The 25050-nt window shown below is 43.1% G+C and overlaps 1 protein-coding gene across 1 annotated transcript in view; it reads right to left on the reverse strand.

The window, feature by feature from the left end:
* Positions 1 to 25050, reverse strand: part of LOC141105350 (membrane-spanning 4-domains subfamily A member 15-like) — a 70516-nt gene that overhangs the window by 31117 nt on the left and 14349 nt on the right. Inside the window, exons 3-4 of the mRNA XM_073595214.1 lie at positions 7388 to 7513; positions 768 to 830 (exon numbers count right to left, since the gene is read on the reverse strand). Coding sequence (XP_073451315.1) covers positions 768 to 830; positions 7388 to 7513 — 189 coding nt within the window. The remainder of the gene's footprint in view (positions 1 to 767; positions 831 to 7387; positions 7514 to 25050) is intronic.

Below are 25050 nucleotides of genomic sequence, written 5' to 3' on the forward strand. Positions count from 1 at the left end.
TGTCTCCAGTCGGCGATGTCTGACTCTCTTTGCTCCCTTGGCATCGACAGTTCCTAATTGGTTCCAGCAGCAGGGTTTGCCCATAATCTTCAGATTCCTTTGGCTGACTTCCTCCAGGCTGTGACATCACTTCCGGGCTTCATACACAGTACGAGTGGTCACTGTATACTGGCCCCAACAGTTCCTGTGCCTGCAGTTTGGTTCCCCCTTCATCGGACCCCTGGCCTTACAGTCCTAGACAGGCCCCCCTTCAGCGGTGCTCCTGTGTTCTTTGTCCAACGGCTTTGTGCTGGGTTTCCCTAAGCCCCTGTGTCATCCATGCGGCTCCAGCCTCCAGGTACTCTCGGTTTTTTAATCCAAGTCTCTGCATGACCATCAATTGACTGCTGTATGCCTTGGTGAACATTTTATTATTTTTTAACAATAACAAAACGTTTTTACTTTGCCTCTGAGGGTCCTATTTATGTCTGCTGATCAGCGCTGTTCACCCCTTTGATTATATCTTCTGTCCTCATTTGTCTATGAGTTTTGGACAGCAAAGGCCACAACTACATTTAATTTTTCTTTTTGACTTTTCACTTGGCCTCTGGTCTGTGCGCCTGAAACTTTTGTTTTTAATGTTGGAGTCACAAGACTGGCTAAACAGAAAATCAAATCCAATAGTGGGTGAGATATTTTTCATAAATGCATTTCAGGTATATATTTAGCTATTTCTTTTAAGATCAGCTCTTAAATTCAGCGCTTTCTTTCCCATATGATGGACTTACAAACATTCGACTTGGATTCTGTTTGACTTCCACCGAGACTGATAGACTTCCTGAGATGATGAACTGTAGAAGCATAAAGTAATAGTTACATGTAACTTATATGCATATTGCATCGATATATTACAAAATAGCATCATTTACAGTATTACTAAAGGCAAAACTTTATTTTTTGGCTTTGGATAAATTGGAGCGGGATTAGAAGAGTTTGCTAGAAAACATATTAAGCAATAGACAGCATGGATTCACGAAAAACTGAAGTTGTCAAACAAATGTGATTTCTTTTCATGAGGAAATAACCAGAAGTTTAGACAAATAACTGACTGTGGATGTGGCATACTTGGATTTTGCAATAACATTTGACACAGTTCCCCACACACGGCTCATGTGTAAGGTAAATTTTACAGGCTTGGAAAGATCAGTTTGTAAATGGATAGAAAACTGTCTGAAAGACCAAATTCGGAGAGTAATGATTAATGATTCTTACAATGTAAGTACCATTTCAGTCTCTGCAGATGACACCAAGCTATGCAGTGGAATAACGTCCTTGCAAGATGTCTCCAACTTACAAGCCAAACTCAGTGCACTGTTTAATTGGGCAACTATTTGACAAATGAGGTTTAACGTCGATAAACGTAAAGTTATGCACTTAGGGGCAGAAGCTTTGCCTTTAGTTCTACTTTAATGTATTCCACAATGTAATGCATTTTCAAATTCTTCATGATATACTGTGTATAATCACTGAACAATCAGTCACTGGGGGAAATTACTAAAACTGACAGACAGGATCTGGAGCAGCTGTGCTTCATAACCAATCAGCCTCTAGATTTAGCTTGCTTCTGCTCTAGTTTTAGTGAATTTTCCCCACTTTATTTTAGTAAAAATTTAATTTCTAGTTTGCAGTCAACTCTGATTTTGTAACGCCAGTTAAAAAATCCTTGTATTGAAGCTCTGAAACAAAACAGAATTCGTACAGAAATCTAAATTCCTAACTGCGTGATTGAGGTCTGTAAGGTCAGGGAGGAAGGGGAATTATACTACGGGAGGAGAGGGATAACCAAGATTGTCGCAGGGGGTGAGGATTCGTGCTGGAAGGGGGATTCGAGGGTGGGGAGGATTTGGGCTAAGGGGGATATAGGAAGGAGAAGATTTGTGCTGGGGAGGTGGAATTAGGAGGAGAAGAGGATTTGTAGTGGGGGTAATGAGCTGGGGAAGATTTGTGCTAAGAGGGGGGATTTAGGGGAAGATGATTTGTGCTAGAATGGAGGATTTCTGGCAGAGAGAATTAGTGCTTGGGGGGATTTGGGGGCGGGAAGTATCTGTGCTTAAGGGTAAGGATTTGTGCTGGGGAGGTGGAATTTGGGGTGGGGGAAGGGAGGAGAGGATTTGTTTGAGGAGGGGAAATTTGGGGGGTAGATATGTGCTGGAGGGAATTTGGGGAACCGATGTATGTATGCATGCATGTGCCATACCTGTGGGATTTCCGTGGAAACTGAAAATCACTGTAGTAAGCACAACTACCTGTGGTGTATCTGTATTTTGCAAAGGCATTCGATCCAGTTCCCTTGTTTTTCATTGGAGACAGCAGGTGGTGCTGTTGCACTGATTGGCGGGAAACCACGGCAGGCAGATGCTGAGCATGGTGGTGTGTGGGAGCTGTGTGTGTAAGAGCTGTGAACCGAACCCCCCCTCCCACTGAGACCGAGAGAGGCGGCGGCGGGTGACCCAGGGACTGAGAATGGCAGTAGGGAAGGAGGAGCGGGAGTGACCGAGGACAGTGCCACCCCATAGACTCTGACAGAGGGGGCGGGCGTATAACCGGCCAGACCGAGAGGTGACAGATTGACCGGGAGAGACGGCGGGTAAGTGTAACCACAGACCGGAGGGGGAGTGTGACAGGTAGACCAGGGAAGCGGCGGGAACAGTAAGAGGCAGGCTGACAGGGGGAAACTAGCTGCTGACTAGCCCTACAAGTGTCAGTATACAGGGGCGGCTGAGCAGGAGCGGAGTGGACACAGAGCGACACAGCCAATAGAAAAGACTGACTCACTGTATGTAGTGGTGACGCTGACTGAGGAGGATGTAGTGTAGTACTACTGAGTATTGTTGTTTAACTGAGTATTGTGGGGTAACTGAGTATAGCTGAGCATTGTTGAGTACTGCAGAGTAACTGTGTGTGACTGAGTATTGGGGAGTAACTGTGTGCTGAGAAAATTAGAGTCAGGAAGCCAGATATCAGTTAATCGGACAGAGTATAATTCCCAATCCCCAATAAATTAGTGGGTATAATGGCCAACGGGTGGGGAGATGCGACTCGGTGTACATCTTGTGGCATGTATGCGTTCCTCGATCATCTGATCGAGGGCAAATACTGCTGTGCAAAATGTAAGCACGTTGCTTCCCTGGAAGCCCAGGTCCTGAATCTAGGGAAGCAACTCGCAACACTGAAAAGAATCTCCATACTAAAGGAGAGTTGGGAACGTACCCGGCAGGGGCCAGCACAGAGGCAGGTGGAGACCAAGAGGTACAGGCACCCAAGCAGAGTAGATGGGTGAGTCAGGAAGGGTAGAGGGGAAAGTGTCAGGGAAGCTGGTCCTGGGCTGGAACACCCCAATAAATACACCCTGTTGCGTGATGTTGGAGAAACCAGTCAGGGACCAGCATTGCTGGAGCAGAGTGACACCCCTAGCTGCCAGGGGAAAAACTCCAGTGAGGGGGTAAAGCCAAGGGTAAGGAAAGACAGATTCTTGTGGTAGTTGACTCAGTTATTAGAAGGACAGAGAGGGCTATCTGTCAAAAAGACCTGAAGTGCCACACTGTTGTTCACCGGGCGCTCGAGTTTGGCACATCACGGATCTGGTGGACAGATTATTGGGTGGGGCTGGGGACGACCCGGCTGTCATGGTACACGTTGCACCAATGACAAAGTCAGAGGAAGATGGAGTGTCCTGAAAAACGATTTTTAGGGTAGTATTCTCAGAAATACTACCGGTACCTCGAGTCACACCAGAGAGACAAAGAGAGATTAGGGAATAGGGATGAGCTCGATGTTCGTTCGACTCGAACATTGGGTGTTCGCCCATTCGCCAAACAGCAAATATTATTGCGCAATCGTGGGAAATTTGAGTGCTGCGGAACGCCCCAGGGTGCCTTTGGCCAATCATGGCTCAGGGGGACTAAGTCCACGCCCACACTATATAAGGCTGCTTACATAGCGGTCGTGTATAGTGTGTGGACAGAGATAGATTGAGCTACATTAGGCAGGCAGGTAAGTTAGTGGCCTGCAGGCAGTGTATTTAAAATATATATATTTTAAATATATATATTTTAAATACACTGCCTGCAGGCCACTAACTTACCTGCCTGCCTAATCTAGCTCAATCTATCTCTGTCCACACACTATACACGGCCGCTATATATATATATATATATATATATATATATATATATATATATACTCTGCATTTAGTGTAGACTAGCTATTCAGTGTAGACTCTATATTCAGTCAGTGCAGGCAGTGTAGTTTATATAACACAGTGCATTGAAGTGGTTAAGGGGAACCCCTCGCCAAAATTTTAAAAAAAAATGGCGTGCGGGTCCCCCCCAAAATCCATACCAGGCCCTTCAGGTCTGGTATTAATTTTAAGGGGAACCCCCATGCCAACATTTAAAAGAAAAACATGTCCCCCCCAAAACCCATACCAGACCCTTATCCAAGCATGCAACCTGGCAGGGGGAACGATAGAGCCCCCCCCCCTTCCTGAACCGTACCAGGCCACATGCCCTCAACATGGGGGGGGGTTGTGGAGGTCTGCAGATCCCGCCCCCATATGTGAATGAGTATCGGGTACATTGTTCCCCTAAGTGTATTCAAAACTGTACACACTGTATTAGATACTATGTACACCGCCTGCACTGTATTAGAAACTGTACAACGGCTGCACTATATTGTATACTGTTTACACCACCAGAAGTGTATTAGAAACTGAACACACTGCATTAGATACTATGTACACCGCCTGAAGTGTATTATATACTGTACACCACCAAATGCACTGTATATATACACTACACTGAATGCAGGATATATATATATATAAATTAAAAAAAAAAAAAAAAAAAATATATATATATATATATATATATATATATATATATATATATATATATGTATATATATATATATATATATATGTATATATATATATATATATATATATTATTATTACATCGCCTAAAGTGTATTAGAAACAGTACACCACCGAATACGCTGTATATATAGGCTACACTGCATGCAGAGTATATATATATTAATAAACTGCCTGCACTGATTGAATATAGAGTAAACACTGAATGTATAGTCTATGCTAAATGCAGAGTGTGTATATATATATATATATATATATATATTAGACTGACTGTATATACTGTATATATCAAATACACTGCCACTAACTGAATAACAGTGCCTGCTTAATCTAACTCAAGCTATTTCTCTGTCCATGCCAACAACACTACAGGCGGCCGCTATGTAAGCAGCCTTATATCGTGGGGGGCGTGGAATTAGTCCCCCTGAGCCATGATTGGCCAAAGGCACCCAAACATTGCGCTCATCCCTAGTTCTCAGGAACGATGTGCTGGACCTGGAGAGAGTCCAGAGAAGAGTAACACAGCTAATTAAGGGACTGGAGTACCTCCGCTATGGGGAAAGACTACAAGCATTGAACTTATTCTCTCTGGAGAAGAGATGCTTGAGAGGGGATATGATATCAATGTACAAATACCGTACTGGTGACCCTAACATAGGGAAAAAACTATTCAGTGAAAGGGAATTTAAAAAGACGAGCAGCCATTCAAAAACTAATAGAGAAGTGGTTTAGCCTTAACCACCTGCCGACCACCCGCTGCAGTTGTACTGCGGCAAGGTGGCATGGCTGCAACAAAACTACATACCTTTATGTCGTCACGCGCAATAGCCACTGGATGGCGCCCTTTGGCGACAGGGGGAGCCAATCAGAGGTACTGGCGGACGCGATGTCTGCCGTAACACGCCGATCATTCCCCAGAGAGGTAGAACGGCGGTATGCCAATGTAAACAAGGCAGACCGCCGTTCTGTCAGGCATGGACACTGTGAGCTTGTGTTCCTGCTAATCTGGAACACGAATCACTGTGTCCATACAGTGAGCCCATCCCCCCACAGTAAGAAAGTACAAACAGGGAACACACTTAACCCTTTGATCGCCCCTGATGTTAACCCCTTCTAAGCCAGTGTCATTTATACAGTGTCAGTGCATATTTTTAGCACTGATCACTGTAATAATGTCACTGGTTCCCAAAAAAGTGTCAAAAGTGTCAGTTAGGTATCCGATCTGTCCGCCGCAATGTCGCAGTCCCGCTAAAAATTGCTGATCGCCGCCATTACTAGTAAAAAAAAATAATAAAAATGCCATAAATCTATCTCCTATTTTGTAGACACGATAACTTTTGCGCAAACTAATCAGTATATGTTTATTTGGATTGTTTTACCAAAAATATGAAGCAGAATAGATATTGGCCTAAACTGATGAAGAAATTTGCTTTTTTAAATTTTTTTAATGAATATTTTTTATAGCAGAAAGTAAAAAATATAGGTTTTTTTTTTCAAATTGTAGGTCTTTTTTTGTTTGAGGTGATCAAATACCACTAAAAAAGAAAGCTCTATTTGTGGGGATAAAAACACATACATTTTATTTGGGTACAGCGTTGCACGACCTCACAAAAATTGCCTGGTCGTTAAGGGGGTAAAACCTTCTGGTCCTTAGTAGTTAAACTGCATAGAGCGTTCTTTACTGTTAGAGCGGTAAGGATGTGGAATTTTAAAAAACTATTAGATGGGCACCTTAACAACCACAACATACAGGATACGATGTACTATTGACATAAACACATACACACATATCATAGGTTGAACTGGATGGACTGGTGTCTTTTTTTTCAACCTCACCAACTATGTAACTAGGGATTGCTCCTAGCTTCCAGGTCCTGCACTAAGCAGCTGCCCTGCTTAGTGAACACAGGAACCCCCTCAGCACCATTCAGAGAACACTTTATAATTCTAAATGAATGTAAAGTGTTCTCTGAATGGACAACGTGGATATTGTGACATCACTGACCCGCCTCTCCACTTCATCCAATCAGAGAATGCTTTCCTTACATTGAGAAACTGCAAAGCGTTCCCTAAATAGTGCCTGTAATGAGCGAATGAGCTCCAGTGTTCACGACGCAGCTGCTTGGTATGAGACCCGGAAGCTAGTGGTGCGCACTACAGTGAATTCTAGCTTCTACAGGGATCGCACAGGTATGGCAATTACATAATTTCATTGCTCCAAACTGGACCAATTAAGCTATGTAAAAATCTCCAAACCCAAACATCAGCTTTATATCATTTTCCTCTCTCCTATTCCACTCTTTTTAATTTGAGCCTTCACCTCTTTGGCTCACAGGGGCCCCAAGCCTGAAAACTAGGGTATTCAAAAGCACCTACAGCTGGGTTGAAGTATGTATCAGGTCAGTATATATTTTTTGTGTCATGAATAGTACAGAGAGATCATAGTTAGAAATATCACCATCAGTGTGTACTTACAAATGGTACGCTCCAAAAATTGAATCCATAGGCTGATGTGTATGTGTAGCGTTCACTGTAATTGTCCAGTCGAAGCATGATTGATCCCAGCATAATACTTATGAAAGCAATGAGGAGCTGCACAGCCTGTAGAAAAAAGATAAACTAAGTCACTTTCCAGTATTTTATTGAGGGTATACATGCGGTGAATTTTCCAACAACTTTTCAATTTTTTTCAATCACTTTTTATTCTCAAAGATGGTCTATCGTAGGCATCCTGCCCCTGTACCCACCATATAAATATACAAGTTTTAATATGTAAACTGTTGGTGGTAAGTAACCTTGATCCGTTTTGTGTTGAGATTTAAAGATGGTTGAAACTGCTGTAAAATTGCATGTAGGCAGCTCTAGAGCTTGACAAGAGAAAAAAACTTAAAGGAGCACATGTAATCTGGCATTATAAAACATCTGAGACAGGTTCATTTTTGGAGGGTGGGACCTTCAATTAGGGCTGGGATTTATTTATGTCCAAAGTTTACTTAAAATAATATTAAATCCTCAGTTTTTAAATCCCTTTCAGAGGTTGATTTAATCACTTACTGAATATGCAGCTTCTTTATTGTTTAATCCTTGCCTATGTTGCAGTTTAGGCTGGTGCCATGATCACCGACCTAGGTTTTCTGCCTCAGGGTGGCTTCTTTCTCCTGCATGGTCTTATGGAGCCCCCCTCCCATGCAATGGCCAGAGTTGTGTCTCCCTACACTGGGTGAATCAATAGAGACACACAGCCCTGTAGCCTAGGTTGGAAAGGGACTCTCCTGCTCCTTCGTCTCCCTTTTTTAAACCAACAGACTGGCTGAAGACTGCATTGTCCACTGTTAAAGCGGAGTTCCACCCAAAAATGGAACTTCCGCTTTAAGTACTGGTGACCCCCTGACATTGCCACATCTGGCATGTCATTTTTTTTGTGGGGGAGTTTTGACAGGTACCCAGCTCCCACTTCCTTCCTTGGAGCCGTGCGGAAGTCACAGGTATCAGAAGATTGCCCGGCCATTCACAACACGCAGCGTGGCTTGCGCCCACAGTTACAATGCCGGCACTGTGGATGGGAGATGGAGAGGAGCGAGGCTTCGGGCGCCCGCATTGCTGGACTGTGGGACACATGAATGTCTGTTTATTAAAAGTCAGCAGCTACACTTTTTGTAGCTGCTGACTTTTAAATGGGTGGAACTCAGCTTTAACTGGAAGCGCAGGGTACCAGCACTGAAAGAACAGGAGCTAGCAGCATTGAAAGCTGTAAACTGCAAATGCTAGGATAAGAATTTTAACAAATAGTTTACTAGGGAATTTTTACTTTAATGTGCTCAATGTGTTAGAGTAGAAAACACTGAGCAATTGGGCTCCGTTCACACCTTCCAGGTGGAATGTAGTGTGCCCCATTTAGGGCAGCCCATTATTGTCAACCATGTGAATGATAGGGATGAGCCGAACAGACCCCTGTTAGGTTCGCACCAGAACTTTCGAACACCGCGAAAGTTCGGACCTGAATAACGAACCCCATTAAAGTCAATGAGACCCGAACGTCAAAAATCAAAAGTGCCCATTTTGAAGGCTTATATGCAAGTAACTGGGCATACAATGGTTATAGGGGTCCGGGTCCTGCCCTGGGGGACAGGTATCAATATAAAAAAAGTTTGTGAAAAATGTCATTTTTAAATGAGCAGTCATTTTTTGATTTTTAAAGTGAAAGCATAAAAATGAAAAAATCCTTCCAATATAGTGCCTGGGGGGTCCCCTTAGTCTACCTGTAAAGTGGCAGATCTGTACCATGTCTAGAATCTGCTGCAGCAACAATTGCATTTATAAAGACAAAAAATGACATTTTCCCAGCAAGCTGCCTTTATTTTGCTCAGCAACAGCTGGGGAGCCAGTGTGTATGATGAGGCCACAATGTAGTGCACTGGGAACAAGATTAGAGATTTTTTGGATACCTTCTGGTGTCACTTTGACTTTGGATAGAAGTAACAGGGGTGTAAAAATTGGTCTTTGGGTGTCGGTGGCGCCTTCCCACCGTAACCCTATAGAGATAATCTTGATGAAAGCAAGAATTGGCCTTGCTGTAACAACTTTCAATGATGTGCACCTGTCAAACAAGTGCAGAAAAATTGGTCTTTGGGTGTCAGTGGCGCCTTCCCATCGTAACCCTTTAGATTTGCTCTTGATGAAGGCAAAAAAAATTGCAATGATATGCACCTGTCAAACAGGTGCTGAAAAATTGATCTTTGGGTGTTAATTGTGCTCATGAAACCTATACCAAAAACATTCTTCCAGATGAAATGATTGAACACCCTCAAAGCTAGGCAGCCTCGAAGTCCTGCAGAGATTCCACATCTCAAAAAATACTTAATCAGTGACATCGGCATCAGGGGCCTCATAGCTGATAATCCAGGACTGATTAATTTTTATAAAAGTCACACCATCGGCGTGGGGAAAAAAAACAGAGGCGGCCTGAGCCTGTCGTTGTGCCGTATTCGCACAGGTACTCGTTGACGGCCCTCTGCTGCATGTATAGCCGCTGCAACATTGACAAAGTCGAGTTCCACATGGTGAGCATGTCACAAATCAGACAGTTTACGGGCAGGTGGATTTCCCGCTGAATTTCAGCCAACCGAGCACTGGCTGTGTATGACCGCCAGAAATGGCTACAGACTCTTCTGGCCAGCTTTAGCACATCGTATAACCCTGGGTACATATTTAGGAAACGCTGCACTACCAAATTGGGGACATGTGCCAGGCATGGCAAATGTGTCAACTTTCCCTGTCTAAGGGCGGACAGGAGGTTTGAGTCATTATCACACACCACTCCTTGCTCCAGCTGGCTTGGTGTGAACCACCTCTGGGCCTGTCCCTGCAGAGCTGCAAGAATATCTCTGCCCTGGTGTGGTTCCTGTCAACTAAACACACCAGCTGAAGCACTGCATGGTACCTTTTAGCCTGACTCTGGGAATAGCCCTTTAAACGCTTAGGGGGTACCTGATGTTCATAGGGCAATTCTGCAGAGGAGGGCATGGAGGTGGCAGAGGAGGAGGAGGGGGTAGAGCTCACAGGTCTGGCATTATCACCACCAGCTGTATGGAGACATGGAGGCACAACAAGCTGCAGCACCGAGCCCTGTCCTGCATCCTTTCGAGTTGCAAGCAGCGTTACCCAGTGTGCTGTGAACGAAATATATCATCCCTGCTTGCTGGACCATGTGTTAGCAGTAAGGTGGATTTTACGGCTGACTGCCTTCCCCAACGATGTCAGAACATTCCCTTCCATGTGATGGTAGAGAGATGTAACGGCCTTATGTGAAAAGTAGTAGCGACTGGGAACCTGCCATTGTGGTACAGAATGGCACAGAAGGTGGTATAATCCACCAGGCTGAAAGGCAGAAGTTGGAGAGCCAACAGCTTTGACAAGCTTGCATTTAGATGCTGGGCATGTGGGTGGCAGGGACTGTATTTTTTTTCCGTGGGGCAGATGGGGCAGAGAAATTTGCCGGTTACAGTCTACAGCTGGTGGTGTGCTGCTGGCAGATGTGCTGCTAGGACCTGGGACACCCTGTGCTATACAATCATCCCTGTCAGTGGAGGCTTCTGAGAGGTAATGATTTGGTATAGCAGGGGCAGACTGAAGTGGGTAAGGAGGAGGAGGAGAAGGGACAGATTTGTACCCCTTTTGTGTGGCTTTTAGTTGTTCTTGCCAACGGGCTGAGTGGACGTTAAATGCCTTGTTAAGCATGTGGTACTCAAGTGGCTGGTGTTTTTGCCATGTTTGATGTGCCTGAGACACAGTTTACAGATAGCAACAGTGCGATCTGCTGCAGATGTGCTGAAAGGCCCAGACAGCTGAGCTTTGGGGAGTGGGCCGGGGGATAACAGCTGCAGAATGTGATGGAATAGGGTGGCTGCTCTCTTCTCTTTCTTGATGTCGGCCTCCTGTGACCCCTCACCTTCAGTTTCCTCCTCTGCTCTATCTGGCACCCAAGTTGCATCAGTGACATCATCATCATCATCATCTTCATCTCCTCCATCATCATCATTACCACTGGAGACAACTTGGCTGGGGGAACATGAATGCCAATTTGTCCTGTCATCCTCAACCTCAGAACCAACATCTGAATCTAGTAATGGCTGGGCATCATCAAGGAGCAAGTGGCTGACGCTATGGTCAAATAACTCGCCTGACTCCTCCATGGCTGATGTTAGGGCTATGGCAGGAATAGATATGGACAAGGAGGCAGGTTTATCCACTCTGGCAACTGCAGGGGACTGCACACTTGTCTCTGCTTGCGTAACAGAGGATGAGGAGGATGGGGAAGGTTTAGTAAGCCAGTCCACCACCTTCTCTGCATGCTGTGGCTGGATAGCACGGGCAAACTCACTAAACAGAGGAAATGATGCCCTGCCTGAGGACTGACCACCACATCCACCTTTGCCTGTGGACACATTTGTTGCTGGCCCCCTTACAGTGCCAAGGGAACGTCTGCCTCTCCTTGTTGTCCTCCCAGACATTAGACATGTGCAATCAGTTTCGTAACGAATCGAAATTCGGCCAAATTTTGCATCTTTCGGGCATTCGGATGCATCTGAATGTCCGAATAAAAAAATAACGAATTTCAACTAATACGAAAGAAATTATAGAGACTATAATGAATGAATTTGACATGATTCGGTAATTCGTTAAAGATCTAATGAAACAAAAGGTCAACTCAAAGTAAATCTTACAGTCCAATCAGCTGATTAATTTTGTGCTGGAGGTTGGATTACTGGCAAAGTATTAATACATTCAATAAACAAACGACTTTCCAAACTACGAATCATTATCACGAATATACTGTATATACATACATAAATTTTAACTAATACCAAAGAAACTATTGCAGGTATAACGAATGAATTCGACATGATTCGAGATTCAGTATAACGAATATCGACACTCTACGAATAATAACGAATTATCCGAAAATTAATTAACGTAACATAACAGTTATAACAGAATTAAATTATGTATTTTATGAATGACAACCAACTGAAACTAAACTAAATTTCCCTTTGTGCACAAGTCTACCAGACATTATTGGGAGGGGGCGGTGCTTATAAGAAAATGTAAAGAAGAAGTGGAAATCTGTGCGTAGATGCACGTTAATCAATGTAAAGTGGTGTTTGGTGCACTTTAATTTGAGTACTCACACTACACAGACACACTCAACGGATACAGTATAATGTACTGCAATATAATGCGCCAAACGTTCAGTGACGCACAGAACTATATGGCATTAAACTTGCAGTAACGCACACAAAAGTAAATAGCGTTAAACTTGCAGTAGTGCACACAGAAGTAAATGGCGTTAAACTTGCAGTAACGCACACAGAAGTAAATGGCGTTAAACTTGCAGTAACGCACACAGAAGTAAATGGCGTTAAACTTGCAGTAACGCACAAAACTACATGGCGTTAAACTGACAGTAATGCACACAGAACTATATGTCGTTAAACTGGCAGTAACGCACACAGAACTATATGGCATTAAACTGGCAGTAACGCAATCAAATAGATGGTGTTCAACCGTCACTACACTGACGGTATCTGAACTGTCCCTACTCTAGCTATACACTAATGTCAAGATTACTGACACGGTCTCACTACACTAAACTGAAACTATTTGAGCTGTCCCTACGCTACACTAATGTATGAATGACACGGTCTCATTACACTACAGTGAAACTATCTGAGCTGTCCCTACTCTATCTGCACACTATGTAAAGCTGAATGATAGTCCTCCTCACTACACTCACACTCTATCCCTAGACTGACATTAAAGTAATATTTGACACTGACAATTGAAGCAAAATAGCACAGTATAGCACACTAACTCACTAATAGCACTGAAAAGAGCCCTGTTCCATCTCTCTCCACACTGAAATCACACTAAAAATGCCTGGCATTGAAAGAATACTTTTATACTGTGGGGTGGGAATGAGCCATGATTGGATAAAGTCATGATTACAGTGTCCAATCATGACTTTGACAGTTCTCTGTGCCCTGATAGGCTGAAGCTTTCACTGCTTCAGTCAATCAGGGCTTGCAATGCACTGTTCAGCGCCGCAATGCATTGTGGTTGGTTCGGGGGGGCGAACCAACGGTCGAGCGACCCGTTTGTTCGGCTGTTCGCCAAACATCCGAACAACAAAAGTTCAACCCCAACTTATGCTCGGGCCGAACCGTTCACCCATCCCTAGTGAATGAGTGGCTTGTTTCTGCGGCTGGAGCCGCCTGGTATGAACTCAGGTCCTAATTTGACAGGTGTGGGTGAGTGGCTCCAAATGCACACTGTTTGTGTTCAGGGCCATACTCCTGCACCCAGTCACCTGTCAAATTAGGACTTGCGGCTGTGTTTGTACTGCTGCTGGGTCCCCATAGGATGCCTGCACACAGCTCCAGACTGCTGGAACTATATAAATAAACTGCTGATTTACACTGTAAAGGCCACAGTGCTCATATGAATGAACCCCAATACTTCCTTCACACACATTTACTAACTTCATACATTTTTATATTTTAGATTCAATTGGAATTTTGTAAGTTATGTGGTGTTTGTGCTTGTTGTTAATGATCTTAGTTAATTTTTACCAAAAATATAATTTTTATATTCTCTGGGAGGGTGCCCTGTCAGGTAGGCTGTACTTGGCCCCATGATTATTAACAGCAGCCCTGTCTACACTGAGTGTAGTAGTGTACATGTACTGTAGTACATGTAGTACTGGGAACACCATCTTGATTTTGGTCTGATACATGTGTGCCTCTATCCCTTATATTACAGGGAAAGCAAGTTAAATGCCCATGGGACTTTATTGAGGCTCTTCTGAACACAATAAACTGTATAAAAATGTTTTATTTTAAATATCCACACTGTATAAAAACTAGTACTTTTATGCACAAACTTACATGTAATGTTAAAATTATGAAGAAGACTAGTTTGCTATTGTTGGTCTGTTTGACAAAGCCAGTTAAATATTGAAATTTTATATATTGTTATACATTCTCAAAAATTCAATAATAAAATAAATGGATGAATGAAAAACATCACAAATCCCAACGCGTTTCGTGACTCTTAATTCACTTCATTGACAGTGGATTCTATGGACAGGGCATCTATAAAATGAAATTTGACAAATTATAAACCTGTAGTATTAATTCACATGGGGTGGATGGGTTGTAAAAATTATACACTTACAAATGTTGAAAGAACAACAGCAAGTAAAAGTTGCTTTATACTGTGAACAATACTGTATCCATTATACCTATCTATTCAACAGGTGGCACTGTAGTGTGTATCTATGGTAGGGTACAGTATCTCACAAAAGTGAGTACACCCCTCACGTTTTTATAAATATTTATTATATCTTTTCATGTGTCAACACTGAAGAACTTGCACTTTGCTACAATGTAAAGTAGTGAGTGTACAGCTTGCATAGCAGTGTAAATTTGCTGTCCCCTTAAAATAACTCAACACACAGCCATTAATGTCTAAACCACTGGCAACAAAAGTGAGTACACCCCTTAGTGACAATGTCCAAATTGGGCCCAATTAGCCATTTTCCCTCCCCGGTGTCAGGTGACGTGTTACTGTTACAAGGTCTTGGTTGTGAATGGGGATCAGGTGTGTTAAATTTGGTGTTATCGCTCTGACTCTCTCCTACTAGTCACTGGAAGTTCAACATGGCACCTCATGGCAAAGAACTCTGAGGATCTGAAAAAAAAAATTGTTGATCTACATATAGATGAAACTGAGCTGCAGCACTATGGCCAAGACCATACAGTGGTTTAAAAGGACAGGTTCCAGTTAGAACAGGCCTCGCCATGGTCGATCAAAGAAGTTGAGTGCATGGGCTTAGCATCATATCCAGAGGTTCTCTTTGGGAAATAGATGTATGACTGCTGCCAGCATTGCTGCAGAGTTTGAAGGGTGGGGGGTCAGCATGTCAGTGCTCAGACCATATGCCACACACTGCATCAAATTGGTCTGCATGGCTGTCATCCCAGAAGAAAGCCTCTTCTAATAAAGATGATGCACAAGATAGCCCACAAACAGTCAGCTGAACAAAAGCAAACTAAGAACATGGATTACTGAAAACATGCCTTGTGGTCTGATGAGATCAAGATAAACTTATTTGGTTCGGATGGTGTCAAGCGTGTGTGGCGGCAACCAGGTGAAGAGTACAAAGACAAGTGTGTCTTGCCTACAGTCAAGCATGGTGGTGGGAATGTCATGGTCTGGGGCTGCATGAGTGCTGCCGACACTGGGGAGCTACAGTTCATTGAGGGAACCATGAATGTCAACATATACTGTGACATACTGAAGCAGAGCATAATCCCCTCCCTTTGGAGACTGGGCCTCAGGGCAATATTCCAACATGATAACGACCCCAAACACTCCTCCAAGACGACCACTGCCTTGCTAAACAAGCTGAGGGTAAAGGTGATGGACTGCTCAAGCATGTCTCCAGACCTAAACAATATTAAGCATCTGTGAGGCATCCTCAAACGGAAGGTGGAGGAGCGCAAGGTCTCTAACATCCACCAGCTCCGTGATGTCATCATGGAGGAGTGGAAGAGGACTCCAGTGGCAACCTATGAAACTCTGGTGAACTCCATACCCAAGAGGGTTAAGGCAGTGCAGGAAAATAATGGTGGCCACACAAAATATTGACACTTTGGGCCCAATTTGGACATATTCACTTAGGGGTGGACTTACTTTTGTTGCCAACGGTTTAGACAATAAAGATTAAGTAAAGCCTCTTAAAAAAAAAATACACCCTGCAAGGCAAAGGCATAATGAGCTAGTATGCTATGCATACTAGCTCATTATGAATTACTTACCTGAGATCGAAGTCCCGGCATTTACCCTTGTTCGCCACCTCCGACGCCGCCATCTATCCCGGAGTGACTTCTGGGTATCGCGGCTCCAGCGCTGTGACTGGCTTGAGCCGCAATGACGTCACTCCCGCGCATGCGTGCTGGTGCCGCCACTAACGGCATGCTAGCCGTTAGAAACGGCACGCTCAGTGCGCCTGCGCCCAATGTCTACGTGCATGCGCCGTAGACATCGGTGCCCCTATTCCTGCAAATATCTCCTAAACCTTTTAGGTTTGGGAGATATTTCTTGCACCTACAGGTAAGCCTTAATCTAGGCTTACCTGTAGGTTAAAGTGGTTGTAATGGGTTTACAACCACTTTAATGGCTGTGTGTTGAGTTATTTTGAGGGGACAGGAAATTTACACTGTTATACAAGCTGTACCCTCACTACTTTACATTGTAGCAAAGTGTAATTTCTTCAGTGTTGTCACATTAAAAGATATAATAACATATTTACAAAAATGTGAGGGGTGTACTCACTTTTGTGAGATACTGTATGTACTTTTATGCTCCTTGTTCCTGTTCCATGATAAAGACATGCTGTAAGATATGTTCTGATATTCCTCCATAAAAGTAAAGCCGTTTGCTGTATCCAAGAAGCTTCCAGCACATAATTTCAATACTCTGACAACAGGTTATGGGTCCCAGGGCACCCAGGCACCCGAAGGCATTGGGGAGGATACCACAAGCCCAGGCACAGAAAAGCATTCTACAGTGAATCAGTGAGTACTGTATACAAGCTGCTTAAAGATGGCAAGCGGTTCAGATGTGAAGTTTGCAATTGCAAGCTGAACAATGCCAATTACCAGCTGTGGAAGTTTAAACTACAAATGCTTCTTAGCAAGGATGACTTGTGGCAAGTAGGGATGAGCCAGATGTTCGAGTCAAAAATTCATACAGACCCTTATCCGAACACACATCCTGGTAAGCCGCAGGAAAGGGGGGCACGAGAGAGCACCCCGTCCTCCTTCTGAACCGTACCAGGCCACATGCCCTCAATATGGGGAGGGTGCTTTGGGGTCCAAGGACAAGGGCCTCTTCCCCACAACCCTTGCCTGGTGGTTGTGGGGGTCTGCGGGCGGGAGGGGTTATCGGAATCTGGAAGCCCCTTTTAATGAGGGGGGCCCCAGATCCCGCCCCCCCATGTGAATGGGTATCAGGTACATTGTACCCCTACTCATTCACCCCAAAAAATGTCAAAAAAGTAAAAATGACAGGAGACAGTTTTGGACAATTTCTTTATTAAAAAATAAATAAAGTGTCCCGTGATGTAAATCCATGTTCAATCACAAGCATTATTAAAATCACTGCTCCTAAAAAAACAGACATTTTTAAAGCTTTTTTTGCATTGATACATGTCTCCTGGGGCAGGACCCAGGTCTCCATACACCTTTTATGACAATAACTTGCATATAAGCCTTTAAAATTAGATTTTTCACATTTGTGTCCCATAGACTTTAACGGTGTTCGCGTGTTCGCACAAATTGTTTGCCTGTTCACATGTTCTGCTGCGAACCAAACCAGGGGGTGTTTGGCTCATCCCTAGTGGCAAGTGCTAAATACAGACAGACCAACAAATGGAGAGATAGAGGAATGGGACAGGAAGGATAGGCAGGCAAAAGCATCTTTAAGCTTACTAGTGAAAGATGACCAGCTTATCCACATAAGAACAGAGAAAACGGCCAAAGGTATGTGGACTTCACTACAAAAACTGCATGAGTGTTCAAGTTTAAACAGTAAGCCCTTTCTACTAAGAAAGCTGTTTAAAATGCGACTAGAAGAAGGCCAGCATATGTGTGGCCGCGTGAAAGCTATCCTTAAGATCATAGTGCAGCTGCGTGCCATCGGAAAGGACATCAAAGATAACCATACTGTTGCCCTGCTCCTCTGCAGCCTTCCAGAGACATATACTGCTCTTATGAATGCTTTAGAAACCAGTCTTGAGCAGGAACTGACGCTAGATTATGTCAAAGGGAAATTAGTTGATGAATATGACAGAAGGAAAGAAAATACGCACCATGATGATAAAGCTCTTAAAATGTACACAAAGCACAACAAAAGAAAGCAGAGCCTGTTTTTGCTGTAAAAGGACCACTTAAAAAAGGACTGTTCTATCTGGAAAGCCGAGCAGCGAAAGCTAGAGCTTTTCAAAAAAGAGTCAAAGCAATCACAAAGGAAACTGAAGACACATCGTGGAGTGGCACCTTTAAAGTAACACAGAGTGGCAAGCCACGCGGCTGGTGCATAGACTCAGGTGCGACAAGCCACATGAATAGCGATGAGACCTTCTTCACAAGCAATGATTACAGTGCAAAAGACAACGTTTTCCTAGCAAACTGGAGAAGCATCACTGCCGAAAGCAAAGGCCAGGGCTCACTGAACTGCATTACACCACAAGGTGAGCACAGTATCCTTGTAAAGAAAATACTGTATGTTCCAGAACTAGAAGGCAGCCTTCTATCAGTGAAAAGTCTTGCAAACATCGGTCACACAGTTAAGTTCCAGGGTGATGAGGGCACAACTCACAATAATAAGCGATTCCTCGCAAAAAGAGAACTAGATGATCACCTATACAGGCTCATTACCATAGACCAACAAGCCAATATAGTCTCTAATGACATACACAGCAAATGTATTCACTTATGGCACAGGCATCTGGGGCACAGAAGTCCAGAATCTATACAGGACATTATAAAGAGAGACCTATCAGAAGATTTAATAATAGCGCCCTGCAAAGTGCTCATGAAATGCAAATGCTGTATTGAAGCAAAAGCCACACCTACCCACCCCCTGCAGCTCATACACAGTGCGGTCCAATGAAAATTCCCACGTCAGGCGGGAACAGTTATCTACTGACTTTCATTGATGATTATTCCAAGTATACTACTTATCTGATGAAACACAAAAATGAAACATTAGAGAAACTTCAAGAGTTTGTTGCCATTTCTAGCAAGAAAATCCAACTCAAATCAGGAATAATACACACCAACAATGGGGGAGAATACATATGCAAAGAAGTGGCCTCATACCTGAAGAGACAAGGAATAGTACACCAGACAACCACAAAATATACTTCTGAACAAAACGGTGTAGCAGAAAGGAAAAATCGCACTCTTATAGAAATGGCCAGATGCATGTTGTGAGATGCCAACCTACCTCACAAGTACTGGGGAGAAGTAGTCATGCAACCTACCTACAGAACAGACTACCCTCAAAAGCTATTAAAAGTACTCCATTCAAAATGTGGCATGAATCAAAGCCTAGCATAGGGCACATCAGAGTGTTTGGATGTAAAGCATATGCCTATATTCCAAGTGAAAAGCGATCCAAGCTGGAGAACAGAGCCATAGAGGGCATTCTAGTAGGCTACAGCAAGAAAACTAAGGGTTACAGAATCCCAAAGACTGACAAAGTGACAATAAGCCATAGTGTTTATTTTGATGAAAGCCCATCACCAGAAACACAGATCCCTGAAAGCTATGAAGTGAATATGCCAAGCAAACCAGAAGAAAAGGTCGACCAAAGCGAACCTGTGCAGGAGTCAGAACAAGAGGTGGAACTCACAATGCCTAAATCAAGTTCCCCACCAGATCCTGCTGACCTCCCTGAAATCAGAAGATCCACTCGGACTACAAAGGGGATACCACCCCGTAAGCGGACATACACTGTCAAAACACACAGCATACTTAAACCAACATCCTGGGAAGACATAGAAAAACTGCCAAAATGTGAAGCCGAGAGAGAAGGCAGCAGAAGAAGAATTAAAATCCCTTCAAGAAAATAAAACCTGGACACTCACAGAGCTCCCTCCTAATTGCAAAACTATAGGAAGTAAGTGGACTTTCAAAGTAAAGTCAGACGCAGAAGGGAATATCCACAAATACAAAGCCAGACTAGTTGCCAAGGGTTACTCCCAGAAATTCGGTGATGATTACGATGAAACATTTGCTCCTGTCGTAAAACACTCCACCATCAGAGCGCTTCTTAGCATTGCAGCCAGGAAGAGCAAGCAAGTGAAACACCTAGAAGTTTAAACTGCTTTTCTATATGGAGACATTAAGGAAGATCTCTACATGGAGCAACCACTAGGATTTAAGCAAGGGGACAACCTTGTGTGTAAACTTCAGAAAGCATCTACTCCCTTAAGCAATCTGCAAGGATGTGGAATGAGAAAGTGAACAAAGTACTTACCAGAGAGGGATTCTCAAGAAGTAAAGCAGACCCCTGTCTCTACTCCAGGAATCAAGAAGACAGATGAATATACATCCTCATCTATGTTGATGACATTATAACTTGTTTTGAACAAGAAGGGGATTACAATCAGATAGTTCACAAGCTAAAGAAAAAATTGAAATGAAAGAGGTAGGGGACATTAGCTACTATCTGGGAATCCAAATAGAGAGAAGAAGATGGAAGTTATCTTCTTAACTGCTTGCCGACCAGCCGCCACAGTTATACTGCGGCAGAATGGTACGGGCAGGCGAATCGTTGTCATGTTACATCGGCTCCAAAGGCGCCCGCTGCTCGCCCCCGGAGCCGATGTGAGTGCCCAGCGGTCTCGATGACCGCCAGGCTCCCGCGATCGCTCGTAACATGGTGAGAACCGGGAGCTTTATGTGTAAACATGGAGCTCCCGGTTCTCTGAGGGGAGAAGTGACACATCGTCTGTTCATACAAAATATGAACAGCGATCTGTCATTTCCCCTAGTCAGTCCCTTCCCCCCCTTCAGTTAGAACACACATTAGGGAACACAGTTAACCCTTGATCACCCCCTAGTGTTAACCCATTTACTGCCAGTGACATTTTTACAGTAATCAATGCATTTTTATTGCACTAATCGCTGTATTAATGCCAATGGTCCGAAAAATGTGTCAAATGTGTCCGCCATAATGTCGCAGTCACGATAAAAATCGCAGATCATCGCTATTACTAGTAAAAAAAATAATAATAATAAAAATGCCATAAATCTATCCCCTATTTTGTAGACGCTATAACTTTTGCGCAAACCAATCAATACGCTAATTGTGATTTTTTTTTTTTTACCAAAAATATGTAAAAGAATACATATCGGCCTAAACTGAGAAAAAAATTGTTTTTTTTTTTTTTTTTTTTTTTAAATGGGGATATTTATTATAGCAAAAAAAAATTGTGTTTTTTTTTTTTTTTTTTTTAAATTGTCGCTCTTTTTTTTGTTTATAGCGCAAAAAATAAAAATTGCAGAGATGATCAAATACCACCAAAAGAAAGCTCAATTTATGGGAAAAAAAGAACCTCAATTTTTGTTTGGGTACAACGTCGCACGACCACGCAATTGTCATTTAAAGCGACGCAGTGCCAAATCGCAAAAAGTGCACTGGTCAGGAAGGGGGTAAAATCTTCCGGGGCTGAAGTGGTTAACCAACCTCAGAAAATCTCTGAAATCTTGGAACAATTTCATATGCAAGATGCAAAGGAAATGAAAACTCTTATGGAACTAGGCTGTCAAAAGAGCAATGAAGCAGAAAACTTGCTACCCAACATATCGCAGAGCAATCGGTAAGCTGCTATGTTGCCACTGTGACAAGACCAGACATAGCCGCAGCAGTGGGCATACTATGCAGGAAAGTCTCAGCTCCCTGTCAGCATGACTGGAACTCAATAAAGAGAGTGATACAGTACCTTAAAGGAACAATTCAGATGAAGTTACGGTTATCAGCAACCTCAAATCCAAAACTGGTCGGATAAGTGGATGCTGATTGGGCCAGGGACTGCACAGACCGCAAATCCACAAGTGGATATATCTTCCAGTATGGGGAAGGAACCATAAGTTGGTCTAGTCGAAAGCAAGTAACTGTCGCTCTATCTTCAACTGAAGCAGAGTACATTGCAGCAGCACACACATGTCAAGAAGCGATATGGATTTGTCAACTTTTTGTGGACATTGGGATAGACATGTCAAAACCCAATTCCCATTTTTGAAGATAACCAGGGATGTACACTATCTCACAAAAAGGAGTACACATTTTTGTAAATATTTTATTATATATTTTCATGTGACAACACTGAAGAAATGACATTTTGCTACAATGTAAAGTAGTGAGTGTACAGCTTGTATAACAGTGTAAATTTGCTGTCCCCTCAAAATAACTCAACACACAGCCATTAATGTCTAAACCGCTGGCAATAAAAGTGAGTACACCCCTAAGTGAAAATGTCCAAATTGGGCCCAAAGTGTCAATATTTTGTGTGGCCACCATTATTTTCCAGCACCACCTTAACCCTCTTGGTCATCTTGGAGGTGTGTTTGAGGTCATTATCATGTTGGAATACTGCCCTGTGGCCCAGTCTCCGAAGGGAGGGGATCATGCTCTGCTTCAGCATGGCACAGTATATTTTGGCATTCATGGTTCACTCAATGAACTGTAGCTCCCCAGTGCTGGCAGCATTCATGCAGCCCCAGACCATGACACTCCCACCACCATGCTTGACTGTAGGCAAGACACACTTGTCTTTGTACTCCTCACCTGGTTGCCACCACACACGCTTGACACCATCTGAACCAAATAAGTTTATCTTGGTCTCATGAGACCAGTAATCCATGTCCTTAGTCTGCTTGCCTTCAACAAACTGTTTCGGGGCTTTCTTGTGCATCATCTTTAGAAGAGGCAATCTTTTGGGACGACAGCCATGCAGACCAATTTAATGCAGTGTGCGGCGTATGGTCTGAGCACTGACAGGCTGACCCCCCACCCCTTCAACCTCTGCAGCAATGGTGGCAGCACTCATATGTCTATTTCCTAAAGACAACCTCTGGATATGATGCTGAGCACATGCACTCAACTTCTTTGATCAACCATGGTGAGGTCTGTTCTGAGTGGAACCTGTCCTGTTAAACCGCTGTATGATCTTGGCCACCATGCTGCAGCTCAGTTTCAGGGTCTTGGCAATCTTCTTATAGCTTAGGCCATCATTATGTAGAGCAACATTTTTTTTTCGGATCCTCAGAGTTCTTTGCCATGAGGTGCCATGTTGAACTTTCAGTGATCAGTATGAGAGAGTGAGAGCAATAACCCCAAATTTAACACACCTGCTCCCCATTCACACCTGAGACCTTGTAACACTAATGGGTCACGTGACACTGGGAAGGGAAAATGACTAATTGGGCCCAATTTGGACATTTTCACTTAGGGCTGTACTCACTTTTGTTGCCAGCAGTTTAGACATTAATGGCTGTCTGTTGAGTTATTTTGAGGGGACAGCAAATTTACACTGTTATACAAGCTGTACACTCACTACTTTACATTGTAGCAAAATGTCATTTCTTCAGTGTTGTCACATGAAAATATATAATAAAATATTTAGAAAAAATGTGAGGGGTGTACTCACTTTTGTGAGATACTGTATAAAGCTTACACAATCAGAAAGGGTCAATTCTAGGACCAAACACACAGTATCACCTACTGAGGGACAATCAAGAGCAAGGAGTTATTGACATTCAATACTGCCTGTTAGAGGAGATGACTGCTGATGCACTCGCCAAGCCTTTGTTCAAGGAACGTCATAGTTATATACAGAAAAAGCTAAATTTAATTTGACAAAGCACATGCTGTTGAGAAGAGGTGTTGAAAGAACAGCAAGTAATGTAAAGTTGCTTTATAATGTGAACAATAATGTATGCATTATACCTATCTATTCAGCAGGTGGCACTGTAGTGTGTATCTCTATGGTAAGGTAATCAGAGGAAGTACCGTCCTTATTGTGTTATATGTACTTGTATGCTTCTTGTTCCTGTTCCATGATAAAGACTTGCTGTAAAACATGTTCTGATATTCCTCCATAAGTAAAGCCATTTGCTGTATAAAAGAAGCTTCCAGCGCATTATTTTAATGCTCTGGCAAAAATTTGGGCCTGTTTTCTTTGACGTCCCCTGGTCTCACACTGCCTGGAACAATAGGGGTAAAACGTTTTCGTGGAAGGGAGTTTAACAAGACACGTGGCCACGAGCATCTATAGTTTCAAAAACTATTAGATAAGCACCTGAATGACCACAACATACAGGGATATACAATGTAATACTGACATATAATCACACACATAGGTTGGACTTGATGGGCTTGTGTCTTTTTTGAACCTCACCTACTATGTAACTATGTAAAAAAAAAAAAATTCAAAAAATCCACATTCTGTCAGGGGTGAGGAGACTGATCTGTTGTTCCTAGTATATAGGAACAACGATCGGTCTCCCCCCCAGTCAGTCCCATCCCCCCACAGTTAAAACACACTGAGGGAACACATTTAACCCCTTGATCGCCCCCTAGTGTTAACTCCTTCTGTGCCAGTGACATTTATACAGTAATCAGTGTATTTTTATATCACTGATCACTGTATAAATGTCAATGGTCCCAAAAATGTGTCAAGTGTCCGATCTGTCTGCCGCAATGTCACAGTCCCGATAAAAATCACGGATCGCCACCATTACTAGTAAAATGGTCATTCTGAATAGAAGAGTGTTCATAACCCTTTTCAATGAACCGATTAGCCAGAACCTCTGATTGGTGAAGATCGTCCAATTCATCAGAGCAGTTACTTCTTACTCTGATGAACTTGCCATTGGGGATATTATTCAGCCAAATATTAAGGTGACAACTGTCTATTGGGAGATATGAATTTATGTCTGTAGGCTTGCAGTAATTCATAGTCCATATGAAACCTTTATCCTTAAACATTTCCAAATCCAGGAATG

The sequence above is a fragment of the Aquarana catesbeiana genome, linkage group LG08, assembly GCF_042186555.1.
Source record: "Aquarana catesbeiana isolate 2022-GZ linkage group LG08, ASM4218655v1, whole genome shotgun sequence".
In the NCBI taxonomy this organism is placed as follows: Eukaryota; Metazoa; Chordata; class Amphibia; order Anura; family Ranidae; genus Aquarana; species Aquarana catesbeiana.